The 21,380-nt window shown below is 42.7% G+C and overlaps 2 protein-coding genes across 3 annotated transcripts; both read left to right on the top strand.

Annotated features, from left to right (window-relative positions):
* Window positions 1-7,478: 7,478 nt before the first annotated feature.
* Window positions 7,479-12,070, top strand: apoda.1 (apolipoprotein Da, duplicate 1). Of its 2 annotated transcripts, XM_035738921.2 has the most exons (6): window positions 7,479-7,636; window positions 9,306-9,446; window positions 9,696-9,817; window positions 10,200-10,285; window positions 11,424-11,662; window positions 11,734-12,070. In XM_035738921.2, the coding sequence occupies exons 2-5, from the start codon at window positions 9,327-9,329 to the stop codon at window positions 11,648-11,650; spliced, it is 555 nt and encodes a 184-aa protein (XP_035594814.1). In that variant the 5' UTR covers window positions 7,479-7,636; window positions 9,306-9,326; the 3' UTR covers window positions 11,651-11,662; window positions 11,734-12,070. The 2 variants fall into 2 exon arrangements, with proteins under 2 accessions (XP_035594814.1, XP_035594813.1); XM_035738920.2 differs by having other exon boundaries at window positions 7,480-7,636; window positions 11,424-12,070.
* Window positions 12,071-12,124: 54 nt separating this feature from the next.
* LOC118359965 (COP9 signalosome complex subunit 9) lies at window positions 12,125-20,905 on the top strand. Its single transcript, XM_035738922.1, has 3 exons — window positions 12,125-12,502; window positions 16,331-16,403; window positions 19,883-20,905. The coding sequence occupies exons 1-3, from the start codon at window positions 12,440-12,442 to the stop codon at window positions 19,918-19,920; spliced, it is 174 nt and encodes a 57-aa protein (XP_035594815.1). The 5' UTR covers window positions 12,125-12,439; the 3' UTR covers window positions 19,921-20,905.
* Window positions 20,906-21,380: the final 475 nt, after the last annotated feature.

Here is a 21,380-nt window from a genome sequence, read left to right as displayed (position 1 = left end):
TGCATTTTGGTCCGACTCTCCTTCACATACAGAAAACCGTTACAGAATCACCCACCACACCCGGACCAAGCAGCGTGGTAACAGGCAACAGCGGCGCAATGAGGAATGGACATGGGACAATATATTGGATGGCAAGGGTTGCTACACATGGGAGGAGATCCTTGCGGGAAGGGATCGCCTTCCATGGAAACAGGTGGAGGCAGCGAGGAGAGCAGAGGCAGCCGGAGAGAAGAGCCGGCGATATGAGGGAACATGGTTGGCAAGGAAGCCCGGTAGTCAGCCCTAAAAATTTATTGGGGGGAGGCTCACAGGTAGTATGGCTACGCCAGGTAGGAGACCTGCGCAAACTCCCTGTGCTTACCGGGGGCTAGAGAGACCGGGCAGGCACAGTGTTATGCAGTGGTGCGCATGGTGTCTCCAGTGCGGGTGCATAGCCAGGTGCGGTATATTCCAGCTCTGGGTATCGGCTGGGCTAGATTGAGCGTGGAGCCAAATGCCATCTACGCATCTGGTCCCCAATGCATCTCCTTGGGCCGGCTTACATGGCACCAGCCTTGCGCTCGGTGTCTCCGGTTCGCCTGCATAGCCCAGTGCTGTCTATTCCACCTTGCTGCACTGGCAGGGTGACCGAGAGCATTCAACCGGGTAAGGTTGGGCAGGCTCGGTGCTTAAGAGCTCCAGTGCGCCTGCACGGTCCGGTCTATCCAGTACCACCTCCACACCCCAGCCCTCCGGTAGCAGCTCTCCACACCAGGCTTCCTGTGCGTGTTCTTGGTCCAGTCCCACCAGTGCCAGCACCACGCATCAGGCCTACAGTGCGCCTCGCCTCTACAGCGCTGCTGGAGTCTCCCGCCTGTTCAGCGCTGCCAGAGCCTTCCTCCTCTACAGCGCTGCTGGAGTCTCCAGCCTGTTCAGCGCAGCCAGAGCTGCCAGCCTGCATGGAGCAGCCAGAGCTGCCAGCCTACATGGAGCAGCCAGAGCTGCCAGCCTACATGGAGCAGCCAGAGCTGCCAGTCTGCATGAAGCAGCCAGAGCTGCCAGTCTGCATGAAGCAGCCAGAGCTGCCAGTCTGCAAGGAGCTGCCAGTCTGCAAGGAGCTGACAGTCTGCACGGAGCTGCCAGTCTGCACGGAGCCGCCAGAGCTGCCAGTCTATAAGAAGCCGCCAGAGCTGTCAGCCTGCATGGAGCAGCCAGAGCCGCCAGTCAGCATGGAGCAGCCAGATCCGTCAGTCTGCCAGGATCCGCCAGTCAGCCAGACTCTTCCAGATCTGCCAGTCAGCCAGACTCTTCCAGATCCGCCAGTCAGCCAGACTCTTCCAGATCCGCCAGTCAGCCAGACTCTTCCAGATCCGCCAGTCAGCCAGACTCTTCCAGATCTGCCAGTCAACCAGACTCATCCAGATCTGCCAGTCAACCAGACTCTTCCTGATCCGCCAGTCAACCACACTCTTCCAGATCCGCCAGCCAGCCAGGATCTGCCGGAGCCAACTACCTGCCTGAGCTTCCTCTCAGTGCTGAGCTTCCTCTCAGTGCTGAGCTTCCTCTCAGTGCTGAGCTTCCTCTCAGTCCCGAGCTTCCCCTCAGTCCTCAGTCCCGAGCTTCCCCTCAGTCCCGAGCTGCCTCAGTCCCGAGCTGCCCCTCAGTCCCGATCTGCTCCTCAGTCCAGTGGGGTTCTGGGTGAGGACTACTAGGCCATGGTCGGCGGCGAGGGTGGACTATCCAAGGACGCGAGGAGGAGGGACTAAGACAGTGATTGAGTGGGGTCCACGTCCCGCGCTGGAGCCGCCACCATGGACAGACGCCCACCCGGACCCTCCCTATTGTTTTGAGGTGCGTTTGGGAGTCCGCACCTTAGTGGGGGGAGGTTCTGTCATGCCCTGGTCGAAGTATTTTGTGTTTATCTTAATTTATTTGGTCAGGCCAGGGTGTGGCATGGGTTTTTGTATGTGGTGTGTATGTATTGGGATTGTAGCTTAGTGGGGTGTTCTAGTTAAGTCTATGGCTGTCTGAAGTGGTTCTCAATCAGAGGCAGGTGTTTATCGTTGTCTCTGATTGGGAACCATATTTAGGCAGCCATATTCTTTGAGTATTTTGTGGGTGATTGTCCTTAGTGTCTTGATGTCCTTGTTCTGTGTGTATGTGCACCAGTATTAGGCTGTTTTGGTTTTCGTTACGTTTATTGTTTTGTAGTGTTTGTATTTAGATTCGTGTTACGTTAGTTGAATAAACATGGATCGCAATCTACACGCTGCATTTTGGTCCGACTCTCCTTCACATACAGAAAACCGTTACAAGTCACCCTAATCATAGACTGTTCTCTCTGCTACCGCACGGCAAGCGGTACCAGAGCGCCAAGTCTAGGTCCAAGAGGCTTCTACCCCCAAGCCATAAGACTCTTGAACATCTTGTCAAATGGCTCCCCAGACTATTTGCATTGCCCCCTCCCCCTCTTCTACACCACTGCTACTTTCTGTTGTTATCATCTATGCATAGTCACTTTAATAACTCTACCTTCATGTACATATTACCTCAATTAACCGGTGCCCCTGCACATTGACTCTGTACCGGTACCCCCCTGTATAGAGTCTCGCTATTGTTATTTTACTGCTGCTCTTTAATTAATTGTTACTTTTATTTCTTATTCTTATCTGTATACCTGCAACCTAACGCCTGATGGAGAAGTGTGTGTGGTTGTGTGTGTAAATGAACAATATTGCCGCCTTTGTGTTTATTCATGATTTATGTGTATAATGTTGTTGGATGTGTTAAAAAAGTTAATGAATAAATAAATAAAACAATTGAAATTGAAAAGGTGATGTGATGTGTTGTGACCAGGGACCATGCCCTCTGCTGTTGGCTGGTCTGATAGGATTATCAATACCAGGAATGGAACTTCCTGTGTAGAAGTAGTAGTAATAGTATTGGAAGTAGTAGTATTAGTAGTATTGGAAGTAGTAGTAGTATTAGTACTAGTAGTAGACGTAGTAGTAGTTTTGGAAGTAGTAGTAATAGTAGTAGTATTGGTGGTAGTAGTAGCATGGAAGTAGTAGTAGTAGTAGTAGTAACTGTTGTAGTAGTAGTAGTGGAAGTAGCAGTAGTAGCAGAAGTAGTAACTGTAGTAGTAGTGGAAGTAGTAACTGTTGTAGTAGTAGTATTAGTATTAGTAGTATTGAAAGTAGTAGCTGTTGTAGTAGTAGTAGTTTTGGAAGTAGGAGTAGTAGTAGTAGTAGTAGTATTGGTAGTAGTAGTAGTAACTGTTGTTGTTGTTGTAGTAGTAGTAGTGGAAGTAGTAGCTGTTGTAGTAGTAGTAGCAGTAGTAGTGGAAGTAGTAACTGGTGTAGTAGTATTAGTAGTATTGAAAGTAGTAGCTGTAGTAGTAGTAGTTTTGGAAGTAGGAGTAGTAGTAGTAGTTGTTTTGGAAGTAGTAGCTGTTGTAGTAATAGTATTGGAAGTTGTAGTAGTAGTAGTAATGGAAGTAGTAGTAGTACTATTATTATTAGTAGTAGAAGTAGTAGTAATAGTAAGAGTAGTAGTATTGGAAGTAGTAGTAGTAGTGGAAGTATTAACTGTTGTAGTAGTAGCAGTAGTAGTAGAAGTAGTAGTAGTGGTAATATTGAAAGTAGTAGCTGTTGTAGTAGTAGTGGAAGTAGTAGTAGTATTAGTGGAAGTAGTAGTAGTATTGGAAGTAGCAGTAGTAGTGGAAGTAGTAGCTGTTGTAGTAGTAGTAGTAGTAGTAGAAGTATTGGAAGTAATAGTAGTGGTAGTGGAAGTAGTAACTGTTGTAGTAGTAGTAGTGGAGGTAGTAGTAGTAGTAGTAGTGGAAGTAATAGTAGTAGTAACTGTTGTAGCAGTAGTGGAAGTAGTAACTCTAGTAGTAGTAGGAGTAGTAAAAGCAGTAGTATTAGTAGTGGTGGAAGTAGTAACTGTAGTAGTAGTAGGAGTAGTAGAAGCAGCAGTAGTAGCAGTAGTAGTAGTAACTGTTGTAGTAGTAGTAGTAGTGGAAGAAGTAATTGTTGTAGTAGTGGAAGTAGTAACTGTTGTAGTAGCAGTAGTAGTAGAAGTAGTAGTAGTGGAAGTAGTAACTGTTGCCAACGTCATGACACTGTTGTAGTGGTGGTAGTAGTAGTAGTAGTAGTCTATGATGGCAATAGTAGTGACTGTTGTAGTAGTAGTAACACCTACTGGGTGCTGTCCACTGACTATGACAGCTACACACTGGTCGCTACTGGGTGCTGTCCACTGACTATGACAGCTACACCCTGGTCCCTACTGGGTGCTGTCCACTGACTATGACAGCTACACTCTGGTCGCTACTGGGTGCTGTCCACTGACTATGACAGCTACACCCTGGTCCCTACTGGGTGCTGTCCACTGACTATGACAGCTACACCCTGGTCGCTACTGGGTGCTGTCCACTGACTATGACAGCTACACCCTGGTCCCTACTGGGTGCTGTCCACTGACTATGACAGCTACTCCCTGGTCCCTACTGGGTGCTGTCCACTGACTATGACAGCTACTCCCTGGTCCCTACTGGGTGCTGTCCACTGACTATGACAGCTACACCCTGGTCCCTACTGGGTGCTGTCCACTGACTATGACAGCTACACCCTGGTCCCTACTGGGTGCTGTCCACTGACTATGACAGCTACACCCTGGTCCCTACTGGGTGCTGTCCACTGACTATGACAGCTACACCCTGGTCCCTACTGGGTGCTGTCCACTGACTATGACAGCTACACCCTGGTCCCTACTGGGTGCTGTCCACTGACTATGACAGCTACACCCTGGTGTACTCGGCAGTCTGTTCCATGTGAACTTTGATCCTGAGCAGAGAGCACTGTCATGCCCGAGTAACAAAGAAACTCAAAGTATGGCATCCATGTTAGAAACTCCCTCAGTTGTCAGATGAAACTCCCTCACTTGTCAGTTGTCAGTACAGACAAGGGTCCAAAATAACAGTTTTTATTTAAAATATTTTGGAGCTATTGATTGAGCCTGCCTGGACAGCCAGATGTGCAAGGTTTGTACTTTTAGGACAATTCCATTGGTTCAATTGAGCCAGGCAAGCTCAATGAAGAGCTTAAAACAAAGTGCTTCTTCAACTGCATTGCTTGCTGTTTGGGGTTTTAGGGGGGATGATGCTTTAAGTCATTTTATTTCATGCCTGCATACAAAGAATTGTGTGTTTGTTACTCTTTCGGATTCACACCTGAAAATCATAGCTTACATCTTATATTAAAGTTTGACATTCTCCAAAGTCTTGTTTAAATTACAGATACGACTGTGTGGACTGAGCTTGTTAGAACAAATTGCTTAGTAAACACCTACTAATGTCTGTACAGCTAGAGTGCCACTCAAACATTTCCCAGTGGACCATACAACAACAACAACAACAACAACAACAACAACACAATGTAAGTAAGAAGTAAGAAATAAAGGTCCAGTCTATCTATTCCATCTATTCCAACCTATTTCATCCCAGTCCATCATATTCCATCTATTCCATTCCAGTCTATCTATTCCATCTATTCCAACCTATTCCATCCCAGTCTATCTATTCCATCATATTCCATCTATTCCATTCCAGTCTATCTATTCCATCATATTCCATCTATTCCATTCCAGTCTATCTATTCCATCATATTCCATCTATTCCATTCCAGTCTATCTATTCCATCATATTCCATCCCAGTCCATCCTATTCCATCCTATTCCATCCCAGTCTATCTATTCCATCATATTCCATCTATTCCATTCCAGTCTATCTATTCCATCATATTCCATCCCAGTCCATCCTATTCCATCCTATTCCATCCCAGTCTATCTATTCCATCATATTCCATCTATTCCATTCCAGTCTATCTATTCCATCATATTCCATCTATTCCATTCCAGTCTATCTATTCCATCATATTCCATCTATTCCATTCCAGTCTATCTATTCCATCCCAGTCCATCCCAGTCCATCCCAGTCCATCCCAGTCCATCCCAGTCCATCCTATTCCATCCTATTCCATCCCAGTCCATCCCAGTCCATCCCAGTCCATCCTATTCCATCCCAGTCCATCCTATTCCATCCCAGTCCATCCTATTCCATCCCAGTCCATCCCAGTCCATCCTATTCCATCCCAGTCCATCCCAGTCCATCCCAGTCCATCCCAGTCTATCTATTCCATCCCAGTCCATCCCAGTCCATCCCAGTCCATCCTATTCCATCCCAGTCCATCCTATTCCATCCCAGTCCATCCCAGTCCATCCCAGTCCATCCTATTCCATCCCAGTCCATCCCAGTCCATCCTATTCCATCCCAGTCCATCCCAGTCCATCCTATTCCATCCTAGTCCATCCCAGTCCATCCCAGTCCATCCCAGTCTATCTATTCCATCCTATTCCATCCCAGTCCATCCCAGTCCATCCTATTCCATCCCAGTCCATCCCAGTCCATCCCAGTCCATCCTATTCCATCCCAGTCCATCCCAGTCCATCCCATTCCATCCCAGTCCATCCCAGTCCATCCTATTCCATCCCATTCCATCCCAGTCCATCCTATTCCATCCTAGTCCATCCCAGTCCATCCCAGTCCATCCCAGTCCATCTATTCCATCCTATTCCATCCCAGTCCATCCCAGTCCATCCTATTCCATCCCAGTCCATCCCAGTCCATCCCAGTCCATCCTATTCCATCCCAGTCCATCCCAGTCCATCCTATTCCATCCTATTCCATCCCAGTCCATCCCAGTCCATCCCAGTCCATCCCAGTCCATCCTATTCCATCCCAGTCCATCCCAGTCCATCCTATTCCATCCTATTCCATCCCAGTCCATCCCAGTCCATCCTATTCCATCCCAGTCCATCCCAGTCCATCCCAGTCCATCCTATTCCATCCCAGTCCATCCCAGTCCATCCCAGTCCATCCTATTCCATCCTAGTCCATCCCAGTCCATCCTATTCCATCCCAGTCCATCCCAGTCCATCCTATTCCATCCTAGTCCATCCCAGTCCATCCCAGTCCATCCCAGTCTATCTATTCCATCCTATTCCATCCCAGTCCATCCCAGTCCATCCTATTCCATCCCAGTCCATCCCAGTCCATCCCAGTCCATCCTATTCCATCCCAGTCCATCCCAGTCCATCCCAGTCCATCCTATTCCATCCTAGTCCATCCCAGTCCATCCTATTCCATCCTAGTCCATCCCAGTCCATCCCAGTCCATCCCAGTCCATCCTATTCCATCCCAGTCCATCCTATTCCATCCCAGTCCATCCCAGTCCATCCCAGTCCATCCCAGTCCATCCCAGTCCATCCCAGTCCATCCTAGTCCATCCCAGTCCATCCCAGTCCATCCCAGTCCATCCCATTCCATCCCAGTCCATCCCAGTCCATCCCAGTCCATCCCAGTCCATCCCAGTCCATCCTATTCCATCCCACCAGATTGTTTTATAACATTTATCCTGGTATGTCCCCATGACTCCAGTTTGCTAATTGTTTACTTTATGTCAGAAATAAGCCCTGGGGTGCAACAATGACGTTCATTCATGAGAGAGACTCCAGTGTGGCGTGACCCAGGAGACTGAAGCTTCTCTTATAAATACACATCCTGAATTGACCAGATATCCTGACCAGAGAGACAGAGGTAAGATGTGCTTTTTGCTGTTGTATGGGATTTCATATAAAGATAAATGTTTCGAATGAATGTACGCTCTCAATGTTCAAATTAGAACACTTGTTTGAGGAGTTCAAATGAACTTTGGTTGGTACGAAAGCAAGAGAAATAAGGTAGAGTTTGCTGAATATCTTCGTCATCTGAGACGAAGAGACCAACAGCAGGGACTGGGAAAGGAAACAAATCTGATCTCTATATATCTATTTACAAACTTCAATTAACCCAATGATGGATGTGTGTTACATGGTAGATGCCGAAACATATTTATATTGATTTTCTCTTCTCTTTGTGAATAATCTTTTTTTTTCTGTCTTGAAAATGTGACTAATTAGGAGAAAGTGAGAGTGACATTTGCCAGCCATTTTAAGACAGATATCAGAGATACTGTATGTTTTGCATTTATGACAGAGAGAGATATTATATGTTAATATTTTGCATTTGAGGAAATGATGGCCGATGAGTCATCTGTCCTCCTTTTCTCCATTTACTATTTTAATCGACAATGAAAAAAACACTGTCGAGATGGAATTTCCTGTTTGCTCTCTTTAACAGGGTAGCCGGCAGGGTAGCCTAGTGGTTAGAGTGTTGCACTACTAACCAGAAGGTTGCAAGTTCAAACCCCTGAGCTGACAACATACAAATCTGTAATTCTGCCCCTGAACAGGCAGTTAACTGACTTGCCTAGTTAAATAAAAATTAACCATCTTTCTATTAGTAAAATGGACAACATCTAAGGCGAGTTTCACCAATTATGCCTATTCCTTGACTGACTTCTTGTTCCCAAACATTTTCTCTTATATTGACAAGATAGTCAAGTGACCGCTCTAACAATGGAAATACATGTCATCAAAGATGGAAGGCAGGTGGGAGGAGGCGAGATCAGGTGGGACTATTCTAGCCAATGAGAGGGCAGATACACATGTGAACAACAGGCCCTAGAGCTACTGTTGATAAAGGATTCATATTTGCCATTATAGATCTGTGACCGCATGGGAAGCACCATTTTAAAATGTAGTTAATGTCCTTCTTCTTCATTGGCTGATTGCGCCAAACTCATAGGAATGTCCACCCAATTTACTCTTTTAAAATGGTGGAAGTCCTCAACTCAAATGTCCATGCTAAGACTATATATCTCTATGGTTAAAAGGCACAACTAAAAAAGTTGCCAAAAATCCAAGTGCGTCCACTTATATCAGTGCATTTGTAAACTCAGGAGGCCACAGAGGGGAGAACGGCTCATAATAATGTCTGGAATGGAGTAAATGGAGTGGTATCAAACACATGAAAACCATGTGCTTGATGTGTTGGATGCCATTCCAATGATTCCGTTCCAGCACGTCCTCCCCATTTAGGGTGCCACCGGCTGCCTGTGATTTGAAACAACCTAACCATTAAGAAACGTATTTTCGATCAAATACGCCTCATGGCAAATTAGGATTACATTTTTTTGTTGACCAAATTCTACACTCTCATTAACCTCCATACAAAAATTCCTCACTTCGTTGGCTTATTTTCGTGGACAGATTTTGGGCTCAGTAAACCTCTCGCTTAGCCTCTTCCTCTCTGTTGTCCCTCAGAAAAGTTTTTTTTTTTTTTAAAAGCTTTGTTTTCTCTGTTGATTGATAGTAATTATTTTCAGGTGACGGCTGCCCCTGTGACCATGACGCCATTGTTTGCCCTCCTCTTGCCTCTCCTCCTCCTGCCCCTCGTCAGTGCCCAGGTTCCCCACTGGGGGCCTTGTCCGGAACCAGCCGTCCAGCCCGCCTTCAGCATGAAAAAGGTACTAACCCCCTGCCTGACCAATCGGCACAGATAATTTACCTAGTGTACCTGCCAATCATGAATGGCCAGTCAATCAGAAAATGAAGAGACCATGACTAATGTAGTGTTTAGTGTTCATCTGTGATATGTTCATGATAATAATCATTTATTTAAATAACTTGTATGGCATTTTATCACAGAAAGAATCAACAAGCACAACAACATGTTAAGTTGGAGATTTTGAGAATTTGTGTTTATTTATTTCTAGTTCATGGGTAGATGGTTTGAAATCGCCAAACTGCCAGCCCAGTTTGAGAAAGGGAAGTGCATTGAGACCAACTTCTCCATGAAGGCTGATCAGACCATTAGAGTGGTCAGCTCTGAAATATTGTGAGTAGATTACGTACACCTAGGATTGAAAAATTCCGGTAATTTAAATTCTTGTTTTCCAAAAATCCTGGTTGGAGGATTTCGGATTTTCTGCTTCTTTCCTAATAATTCTGGGAAAACCAGGCAATATTGGGAAAGTTACAGGAATTTTTCAACCCTAAATACACCTTTTGATTACGTACACTTTTATCCTGAACAATGTTGTTCGCAAATTCAAAGTAGTGAGCCATGCAGTTTATTTCAGTTGTGACACATTTCATTTCTGTTGAAAATCAGCTCATTTCAGTTGACATGCAGATCATTTCAGTTGCTGTACAGTTCTTTCTGTTGATATCCTTTGAAATTAATCTCGTGCTTTTGACCTTTTGGTGACCTTTGACAGAAAGGGAGAACTAAGGACTATCGAGGGGACCGGAGTCACAGAGGACTTGAAGAACCCAGCCAAGTTAGGCATCAGCTACTCTTACGGTGAGTGTTATGATCAGCTGTTACACCATAACTACAGTAGAGTAGGGCAGCCAGGGTTGTGTTCAGTAGGGAGAAACTGCATTAAATAGGGAGGTACTGCCTGAACTTGTCCTACACCTCATCTAGGGCAGGAGTGCCACTGCCCAGCTCCAATTCTCAAAAGCTCCAGTCTATTCTGGTTTAAGCCATCCCTTTTCTTCTTACAAGTTTAACCAGGGTCATGTTCAGTAGGGAGAAAACATTTTGAAATGGAATAAACCCTGGATTGCTGATGCTTTGTATTGGCCAATGAGAGGCTCTGAAGCCACCGGCCATCATATTGGCACTCCACAGAAGGAACAGTCGTTTATAAGAGTTCTACAGTATTTCAATGGTTGCAGTGGGGAAAGTAACATTAGCACTTGCAAAAAATATATACTTTAAGGAACATGTTTTATTTATTTTATATTTTTATTTTCATGCTCACATAATATTATAAACAAACATGCATTAAGGTGTAATATAATAAACGTGGCAAAAACGAAAGTAGACATTAATAAATTACTTTCTATAGCTTCTAAAGTATTTTTTATAGCGGTGGGGTAGTTTCAAGATGGAGGGCAAGGTGGCATCAAAACAGCGGCCCCTGTCTGCCATCTAGTGTATATATAAACCATTGAATAAAACAAGGAGGTAGCTACTACCTGAAATTGTCCAATGAGATTTTGCTTGTTTGTTTTCCGTTGCTAAATGTTTTTGCTACAGTGTGACCTACCAAACATGTGTGTAGACTTCCCAACTAACAAATGACATTCAATGGTCAACAAAAATGAGAAAGCTACTAGCCTTTAAGGACAAACTGAGCAGTAGAGATCACTCACCAGAGTTCAAATGGTAGGGGTTGTTTTTTGAAAGTCAGAAGATGTCATGAGTTGGACCTGTTAGCCCATATAAACAGAATAATATAAAATAAGAACCGAAGGCCATCTCATCCCACTATGTTGATCTTGACACCATTTGAGAGGGATAATTACATTTCTTGCAATTTGAAGAAGTCATCACGACTGCAATCACACATTATAATCTGTGAAATAAACCTAATGTGATCCTGTGTGTCTTGCCTTCATCTGTTTGTTTCTCATCTCTGTGTCTCTAATAGTCCTGCCCTACTCTCCTTACTGGATCCTCTCCACTGACTATGAGAACTCAGCGCTGATCTATTCCTGCACCGATGTCCTGCGTCTGTTCCACATGGACTTTGCCTGGATCCTGGGGCGCACACGCACCCTCCCTGCCGCCACCGTCAACAAAGCCAGGGAGATCTTCACGAGCAGCAACATTGATGTTAGTCGGATGGTTGCCAGCAGGCAGCAGGGCTGTGATTAGACCCTCTGAGAGATTCAATACAATCAATTCAATAGGATAGAGTAGAGTAATGTAGAGTAGAACATAATAGAATTTTCCCACAGGGACATTTGGTTTGCAACAACATAGTATAATGTTGATGGAAACAAGTTATATATTTTCCCTCATCTGTGTAATAATATGTTCGCTCTAGCAAACTTCAGTGACATTTCATTAATTATTCAGAGGAATCGTTAGAGGAAAACAATGTACAGTAATAGTTTGTCTGGGTTTTATGCTTTTCTGTCAAAAAAAAAGTTATATATATATATTCCAGTTACAATTACGTTATTTTAAATCCTATGACTGGAAATTAATTGTTGTGACCTAATTTAAAATGTTTTTTCGCAAACTGAAAACATGAGTATTCTCATTAGAGGCAATAAAGTACAAGGAAATCAATATCATGTGAGCTTGATTGGACAGATGTCTACTGCCACCTTGTGGCTGCTGTAAAAAAGAAGAAAATAATGCATGATAAACGCACGAGTCTTAATATGTTAAAACTCCTACCGGTGTTTTAATCCATCATATGGTCTCATTTAACATAGTCTTAAACTAAACACAATGTTGGTGTAAATGTGCCTTAAGAGACACTTGTATATCCTGCACGTTTATTCTGTAGCACGCGCGTTCCTTGTCTCCCCATCGGATATGTTTATAGGACACCGCATCAAAACCTGCGACGGCAGCTAGCTAGCGGCTAGTTTGCTACACGTTCAATTATTTAATTCACGTATGACAATTAAAGACCGATAAAACTCAACCGTGATGAAGCCAGCAGTCGATGAGATGTTCCCCGAAGGAGCTGGGCCATACGTGGATCTTGACGAGGTTTGCAAACATTTGTTATGCTTCAGAATTGATAGTTAGGTAGCTATGTTAGCTAACGTTAACATGACCTGTTAGGGAGCTACTGTAACTAGTTAGATTTCCTCTGTATGAACTACTCACACTAGAAGTAACCAAGCTCTATTTGGTGGCTGGAATTGTAATTGAGCTTTTTTATTGAATTTAGCCAGCTCACCACTGTCGTCTTCGGTGGGGGTTTATTGGCGGTAGGCATCCAACGTTAAATCAAATCCAATGTTATTTGTCACATACACATGGTTAGCAGATGTTAATGCGAGTGCAGCGAAATGCTTGTTGTTATGCTGCATTACCACCAACTACTGTACTGGAGTGTTGGCCAGAGACTGGGAGAAACTAAATCCTTCCTGCCAGCCCCGTTGCTCTTAAAAAAATATGAAAGACTATGTAATGACGTTATACTCAATATACTCTTTAAACTAATTTCTTATATCCACATCTCCCTCTTACTAGATCTCAGCCTCTCTCTTTCTCTCTGATATTGCCCACACTGTGGCAAAACATCAAATCATTTTTTATTAGTCACATACACAGGGTTAGCAGATGTTAATGCGAGTGTAGCGAAATGCTTGTGCTTCTAGTTTCTGACAGTGCAGCAACATCTAACAAGTCATCTAACAGTTCCACAACAACTACCTAATACACACACATCTAAAGGGATTGAATAAGAATATGTACATATAAATATATGGATGACTGAGCGGCATAGGCAAGATGGTATAAAATACAGTATATATATATGAGATGAGTAATGTAATATGTAAACATTATTAAACTGACTAGTGATCCATTTATTAAAGTGGCCAAAGATTTTGAGCCTGTATGTCGGCAGCAGCCTCTCTGTGTTAGTGATGGCTGTTTAACTGTCTGAAAAACAGCTTCTATCTCAAGGCCATCAGTCTCTCGGTTCCAGCTTTGATGCACCTGTACTGACCTCGCCTTCTGGATGGTAGCGGGGTGAACAGGCAGTGGCTCGGGTGGTTGTTGTCCTTAATTCTTGTTGTGACATCGGGTGCTGTAGGTGTCTTGGAGGGCAGGTAGTTTACCCGCGGTGATGGGTTGTGAAAACTGCACCATCCTCTGGAGAGCCTTGCAGTTGTGGGTGGTACAGTTGCCGTACCAGGCGGTAATACAGCCCGACAGGATGCTCTCAATTGTGCATCTGTAAAAGTATGTGAGGGTTTTGGGTGACAAGCAAAATTGTTTCAGCCTCCTGAGGTTGCGCCTTCTTCAACACACTGTCTGTGTGGGTGGACCATTTCAGTTTGTCCGTGATGTGTACGTCGAGGAACTTAACTTTTCACCTTCCCCACTGCTGTCCCATTGATGTGGATAGGGGGGGTGCTCCCTCTGCTGTTTCCTGAAGTTGAGTGAGAGGTTGTTTTCCTGACACCACACTCTGACAGCCTACAGGGAGGTGGTGAGGGCAGTCTCATCGTTGTTGGTAATCAAGCCCACTACTGTTGTGTCGTCTGCAAACTTGATGATTGAGTTGGAGGCGTGCATGGCCACGCATTCGTGGGAGAACAGCGACTAAAGGAGAGGGCTCACCACACACCCTTGTTGAGGATCATCGAAGTGGAGATGGTGGTGAAGGTAGGAAACAACCAGGGCCTCAAGCTTAATGATGAGCTTGGAGGGTACTATGGTGTTGAATGCTGAACTGTAGTCAATTAACAGCATTCTTACATAGGTATTCATCTTGTCCAGATGGGATTGTGCAGTGTGATGGCGATTGCATGCTCTGTAGACCTATTGGGGCGGTATGCAAATTGAAGTGGGTCTAGGCTGGCAGGTAAGGTGGAGGTGATATGATCCTTGACTAGTCTCTCAAAGCACTTCATGATGACAAAAGTGAGTGTTACTGGGTGATAGTCATTTACAGTTGAAGTCGGAAGTTTACATACACCTTAGCCAAATACATTTAAACTCAGTTTTTCACAATTCCTGACATTTAATCCTTGTAAAAAATTCCTGTCTTAGGTCAGTTAGGATCACCACATTATTTTAAGAATATGAAATGTCAGAATAATAGTAGAGAGAATTATTTATTTCAGCTTTTATTTCTTTCGTCACATTCCCAGTGGGTCAGAAGTTTACATACACTCAATTAGTATTTGGTAGCATTGCCTTTAAATTGTTGAACTTGGGTCAAATGTTTCGGGTAGCCTTCCACAAACTTGCCACAATTCCTCCTGACAGAGTTGATGTAACTGAGTCAGGTTTGTAGGCCTCCTTGGTCGCACACGCTTTTTCAGTTCTACCCACAAATTATCTACAGGATAGAGGTCAGAGCTTTCACCCAACTTTAAACATCATCTATCTGAGCAGCTAACCGATTGCTGCGGCTGTACATAGTCCATCTGTAAATAGCCCACCCAATCTACCTACCTCATCCCCATATTGTTTTAATGTACTTTTCTGCTCTTTTGCACACCAGTATTTATACTTGCACATCACCATCTGCTCATCTTTCACTCCAGTGTTAATTTGCTAAATTGTAATTACTTCGTCGTCCAGAAAGTAGTCCATCACAACTTTTTCCCAGGCCTTTGTCGATAGCGCCTGATAAATTCAGGGAAGCAATGTTATTGAGAGCAGTAGCAACATATTTGCAGTTCTCCATAGCTAAAGTTATATCTTTAAAAAAAACTGCATTACTAGCAGCTAATTTTATAGACACAGATGCAACACCGCAGACCAATCCAGCCCACTCATTATCTCCGCCAATCATGGCTAGCGGGAAGGTTGCTTCCTTTCTCTGTGGCTAAACCAACTAGGCTCGTAATTTAACCATTTTATTCTTATTTACAGATGACATACAAGTTTGATATTAAGGTACATGAACGTTCACATGTTCAAGAAGGCATTTCTGACAAAAAACACATTTTGATAAAAAATAAAAAAACTATGTTCAAAAGGCTCTCCTGTGAAGTCAAGACTTGCCACATACGCCTAGTTTCCTGAATCGGGTCACATTTGGACATTATTAAACTTGAAAAGCTGGTGAATGGCAAGTTGAATGACTGCTTCCTGAGCTTAAAGGAGAATCGCCATATTCAACGTCTTCTTTGTAAACCAGATTCTGGTTCAGCTCACCACTAACTTTGAGCACTGCTGTCTTGTCTAATTTGAGTTTCAGTTGGATGAACTAACGTTAGCTGTTGAAGTCGTACTTTGTCCATTGGCACAGGGAAACCCCCAGGAACACACACGCACATAGCTACAGATTATACACCAGATAATGGGAAATAGACACAGAGTTTTGGTATCCATTACTGAGTGTCCTGTTACGGTAGAGGATAGGTACCTGTTTGGTGTAGCAAACCTTAACTTGGAGATTATCATCTTCTTTCTAGATTTGGCCAAACATGTATCTTCTTCTAAAGTGTCAGTGTCCAGTTACAAGTGGTTAGTTTGAATTTAGTAAACACTCTGTTATTAAATAAAAAAATATAATCCAGTAATCCAGCAACGCCATCTTGTCTGTTTCAAATCTTCTCATTGGTCGAGACGGGTGAGCATCATCATGACATGCAGCACTTTGGGGTGAACACCCACCGGTCTCAATCAATGAGAAGATTTGAAAGTATCGTCACATGACCAACCTTAATAAGTTCTTTGTGCTAGGCCAATGGTACCTACCTAATAATGCCAGCTGGAACAAGAGTAATGATCTGACTAGGCGATATTTAAATAGCTAATACCAGCAACCCTCAGAGATGCCCATCTCTTTAACTGTGTGCTCGTTGAGTTCACCTCCATCACCTGCTGCATTTTCTATCCTGACAGGCCGGGGCGAGTTCAGGACTGCTCATGGACCTGGCCACCAATGAGAAGGCAGTTCATGCAGACTTTTTCAATGGTAAGATTTAAGAACACCTGTTAGGGTGAAATGATAACTCTACATCTCCCATAGTAAATATGGAACTATCTATCCTGTCAGAGACAGAGTTGCTGCTACATTCTTGTGAATGTTGGTCAGGGCCATGGCCGCCTTGCATCCTATATGCCAGGGTTTCTCAAACTTTGTTTTTTGCCTTAGCGCTACACAGCTGATTCAAATAACCAACTCATCATCAAACTTGGATGATTTGAAACACAACAACTAAATGTGCCCCCGTGGGGTGCCCCAGGACCAGGGTTAGGAAATCCTGCTATATGCTAGCACTCTTTTTTAAAGACTCTCTTTATACATAAAGGTTCACTCATGCCCAGTACACAAAGCTGGTTGCAATGACGTCATTCTGACATTTTGTGACATCATGATCAGATTGTGTACTGATAATAAAAGTATATTTTCTAGATGTCTCTTTTAGTGATCTGAAAAATGTGTCTTTTTTTAACTGTCCAAGATAACAAACTAAATATGAAGTTCGAGAAAGGTCACTAAAGATCACTAAAGGCTAATTGACCAGATAACCTAAATGTCTTTCCTAGACACATTGATGTTGTCCTTGTAAGATGGTAATATGATGTCTCAACAAGCACAAAATGACATTGACGTCCCATGCGAAATGTATCATCCGTGGACAGACATAAATCTGACCAGAATAGTCAGAGTAACGTTGTAGTGTGGTTAACTTTGCAATGTTGCTGACTCAAAATAAATAATAGCAATGATAACCTTTGTGCTTTTCAAAACATTAAGAGTCTAGCTGCTAAAATGACTAAAACATCACTGAACAGTATCAAATATATGCATAATTTTTTGCAATAATAATCTGTTTGCGAACGGTAGCGGTGTATAATGTATTGAGGCCCTTACGGGTCTCGATACGGTGTCTCGATACAGGGTCTCCCAGCCCGTAGGCAGACCAGCTAACCACTGATTCAATAAGGATTAATCCTTCAGTTGCATACGTAGAGATGGTTTGTTACAATATCAATCCTGAAACTCCTATCATGTTAACACTCACAGCATCAATCCAACTGTAATTTAAACACATTGCCTTGGGAGGGCATTGGAACTTTGACTGGGTTGAGGTTGTTGCCTTTAACCAGAGCAGCTGAGCTCTGTTCCGTAGGAGCCGAGTCGTCAGGGCAGATTGAATCCATTAGAGCCTTCCTCCAACAGCTCACCTCCATTCTGTTTCTTCAGAACTCTGTTGGCTTCTGAAGCAGCAGGAAGCATCTTTACTGGTCTCAAACCATCATTCCTGTTTTTTATTTTACAAAGTTAGTTTTATAATGTAGTGTGATCCCTGTCTTGAGGCAAAATAACATCAAACATGACTTCTTCTCACCATATGTCTATAAAATCCGCGATGTGGAGAATGCGGACGCAATCACGGAAGCCAGACATTAAAACGGAACAACAATATTCAACAATGTATTGAAATTGATAGGGAATCAACTAAAATACATTAAAAATAAATATATTTCCCCAAGTGTGTCATAATGAACAGAATGCACACATATTTTGTATTTCCTGCAACTTTCTGAACCTTTCTGAACTTTGTGTAGCCGTTAGCGACGATGTTTTGAAAACAGCCTTCAGGGCCCATTTAAAAAAAAAAAAAGTTATCTGGATTTCGCCTGTCAGGTACGATTAAAATGCACAGAAATATAATGAGCAGAACAGACAAACCATTGTTCTATTCATTCTATTTCTATATGTTTAATCCTATCTGGTAGATGAAATCCAGATAGATCACTTATGAAAAACTGGTCCCTGGTAGATGGAAAGGCTTTCACAAAATCCTTCTGAATGAAATGTTAACTGCATAGTAGCCTATGTTTACCAGGCAGAATGCTATTTTCATTAATCCAACTCTTATCATCACATATATGAAACCGCTAAACAACATCCTCTTGCTATGTACACACTGGAATGAAAGGGTGACTGTATTGTTTGAGAGATGTGCAGCATGTTATTAGGCACACCTGGTTAAAATGGTATGCACGTGTTCAGCGCGTGATATTGGAAATATGTATCTGATTGGATGCGCATAGTTTTATTGGCAGGCCCTCATTGGTTGTTAGCCAAAGTATTCAATTGTGTTTCCTTTGAGCGGGAGCAGATGGACGCAGCCTGGCTATGTAGTGTCCATTGTCATATTGGAAATAAACCTCTTCTTCCCAGACCTAAAAAAAATAGTCTCCAGGTGTGTTTTAATAAATGTTGTGGACTTAGAACATCCACATTTTCGTTTTTCGATTAAAAGTTTTTAATTTAGAAAAACAGATGATAATACAAAAAAAATGGAAACCTGTAAAAACAAAACTTCACTAGCCTACCTAGACCCGCTCTGCTGGAACATCCAGGGCTGTTTGTTTATAGGAGACGTTAGTTTATAAGAGACAGAATTTACGTATTTATTTCCTCTATGTGACTTTGTCTAGTTGAAGAGGCTTCCCCCAAACTTATTAAAGTGGATTGTTTGAATAAATCAAGTAGCTCACAATTTGTATTTTTGTGTGCATTTTGATTCAGTTAGAGCATTGTTTTCCTAATCAAAGTCATTCCTGGAATACCCCCCCAAGCCAGTCCACATCTTTGATCTATTCCAGAACTAGCAGTAGCTGATATAACTAATGAGGGGCTTTTGAATCAGCTGGCAGGGGGTGCTCAAGGAGAGCTCTGTGTATCACTGGGTTAAAGGTTGATTCAGAAAAACATTCTTGCATTCAGTTTACAGACAGTACTGTAGAATACAGCAATTGTGTACACAGTAGGCTGCATATTAGACCTGGATTCAAATAGCACATGTTTTATTTACAGTCTTAATCTGTGCTTGATCTTGCATGGCACAATGAAATCAAAGAGTCTCACAAGTGCAAACCCCACCCATCTGGCACTTCAGGCTCAATCAAATGGCCAAAGTTTCTTTAAAGATGTAAAATATTAGGCTAATTGAACCCAGGTCTGGTACATTAAGTGGCTACACGTTTCCCAATTGAGTTCAAAGGAGATGCACAAATATTATGTCCCTTAAACATGCCTCCCTGTTTATTTTATGTGACTTTTCTTTATCTAGGCAAGTCAGTTAAGAACAAATTCTTATTTACAATGTTCAGGGGCAGAACGACAGATTTGTACCTTTTCAATTTGAGGATGTAATCTGTACGCTCGAACTACTAGGCTACCTGCTGCACCCCTATAAACATGTAATATGAGATAGGTACTCGTCTATTTTAACAGCCCGTCTTAGAGTACAGGTAATGTACAAGTGGTTGGTTTGGTAGAGTCTATCATTTGTCTTGAAGTCATGTTTTCCTGTTGTCTGCCTTTTTCCTTGATAGTATTGCCAAAGTATGGTTTTTGATAACAGCTTTTAGGGGATTGACTTGTGAAGATCACGGTTTATTCTAAATTCATGCATCTGTTTTTCTTCTTCACAGATTTTGAAGACCATTTTGATGATGATGATGTCCAGTGAGGAAGATTATGGGTTTACTTTTGGGGGGGGGGGGTTTAATATTTTTTTTACAAGGTGATTGAATAATAGAGTGGATGATTTTCTGGGACTACATGGAAAACTGGCTATTTAAACTCTAATGACATACAATTTACATTCAGCCAAATAGCTAGTTCTAGGTTTGAACAAAATCGCCACTGCTGCCACCAGATGTTGCACGATTCCCCCAAAATATGTTGGAATGTTCCAATTTATGAGTTGACAACGTAGCTTCAACAGACTTCCAAGCTGGATTGTAGGTTTGTCTCTCTCTGTCTCTCTCGCTCTCTCTCTCTCTCTCTCTCTCTCTCCTCTTCTCTCTTCTCTCTGAGAACACCTGCCCCTCAGGCATGTGAAGCATAATTATATACGGGATGATCCCAGAGCCTCCGATGCAGTCAGATTGCAGATGGCAGATGATGAATGGGGCGCCGCAAAGAATCGCTTAAATTATTTGTAATGACAAATAAAAGCCTGACAATAATGGTAGTTCCTAGGTTTTATATATGGGCACAGTGAGGCTTGATGGATAAAGTGGTTTAGATTAATATCCTGTTTCATTTGGTCTCCATTGGTTACATAAATGTTAAGAAGAAAGATGAGAAAATGCATATCACTTGTCCATGCATTTGGTTACCTTGGAAACACTGGAGTAGGACACAGTACATTATAAAGATATATATACTGTATATACAGTACCTGTTAAAAGTTTGGACACACCTACTCATTCCAGGGTGTTTATAAAAAATAAAAAAAAACTGTTTTCAACATTGTAGAATAATAATGAAGACATCATAACTATGAAATAACACATATGGAATCATGTAGTAACCAAAAAAGTGTTAAACAAATATATGATAACAGCTTGTGCACACTCTTGGCATTCTCACAACAAAATGACAATTGTACTCCACAAAGAATTACATGAATGATCTGTATTTTCTAAAGTAAACAACTGAAGCACAAAGTTTGAGTATGTTTAATGTCGATATGGAGAGTTGTTGATTTATTGGTGTGATCCACTCCACCAAACATTGTAATATGCTATGATTAATTTCTCAGGACAATGTTCCAAATCCAAAATTTAAATAATTCCTGGCCTTTAGAATGAGCACTTTCCATGTCAACAAATTAATATTTATTTTTAATCAAGTGTGGATGACGAGGGTGCTAGGTCACAGAACATTGAGATAGAGAACTCTGTTCTGTGGAACAGATTGGATTGTGACGTTGAATAAATAATGACATCAGCTCTATTCATTCCCATAGCTGTGGGATGCAGCGGTGCTGAGGGTTCCCCTGAGATGGATCTTTTTTTGTGCACTGGGACTTTATTGCTCCTGTGTGAGCGGACAAAAAATCGTTTCAGTACCCCCACCACTAAACATCTTTCAGAATGTTTCACCTCGTTGACTGACCACTGTACGCGTTCTCTTCCCTTG

The sequence above is a fragment of the Oncorhynchus keta genome, chromosome 15 (genome assembly GCF_023373465.1).
Source record: "Oncorhynchus keta strain PuntledgeMale-10-30-2019 chromosome 15, Oket_V2, whole genome shotgun sequence".
Lineage (NCBI taxonomy): Eukaryota > Metazoa > Chordata > Actinopteri > Salmoniformes > Salmonidae > Oncorhynchus > Oncorhynchus keta.
The sequence above is the reverse complement of the archived record's forward strand: the minus strand, read 5'-3'. Positions and strand labels throughout refer to the sequence as shown.

What these genes read in the sequence shown, in the direction of transcription:
- apoda.1 (XM_035738921.2), top strand. Translation starts at nt 9,327, where the DNA reads ATGACGCCATTGTTTGCCCTCCTCTTGCCTCTCCTCCTCCTGCCCCTC. An exon ending in CCGCCTTCAGCATGAAAAAG is followed by an intron (nt 9,447 to 9,695) that starts GTACTAACCCCC and finishes ATTTATTTCTAG; the next exon opens with TTCATGGGTAGATGGTTTGA. An exon ending in AGGCATCAGCTACTCTTACG is followed by an intron (nt 10,286 to 11,423) that starts GTGAGTGTTATG and finishes TGTCTCTAATAG; the next exon opens with TCCTGCCCTACTCTCCTTAC.
- LOC118359965 (XM_035738922.1), top strand. Translation starts at nt 12,440, where the DNA reads ATGAAGCCAGCAGTCGATGAGATGTTCCCCGAAGGAGCTGGGCCATAC. An exon ending in CATACGTGGATCTTGACGAG is followed by an intron (nt 12,503 to 16,330) that starts GTTTGCAAACAT and finishes CTATCCTGACAG; the next exon opens with GCCGGGGCGAGTTCAGGACT. An exon ending in TCATGCAGACTTTTTCAATG is followed by an intron (nt 16,404 to 19,882) that starts GTAAGATTTAAG and finishes TCTTCTTCACAG; the next exon opens with ATTTTGAAGACCATTTTGAT.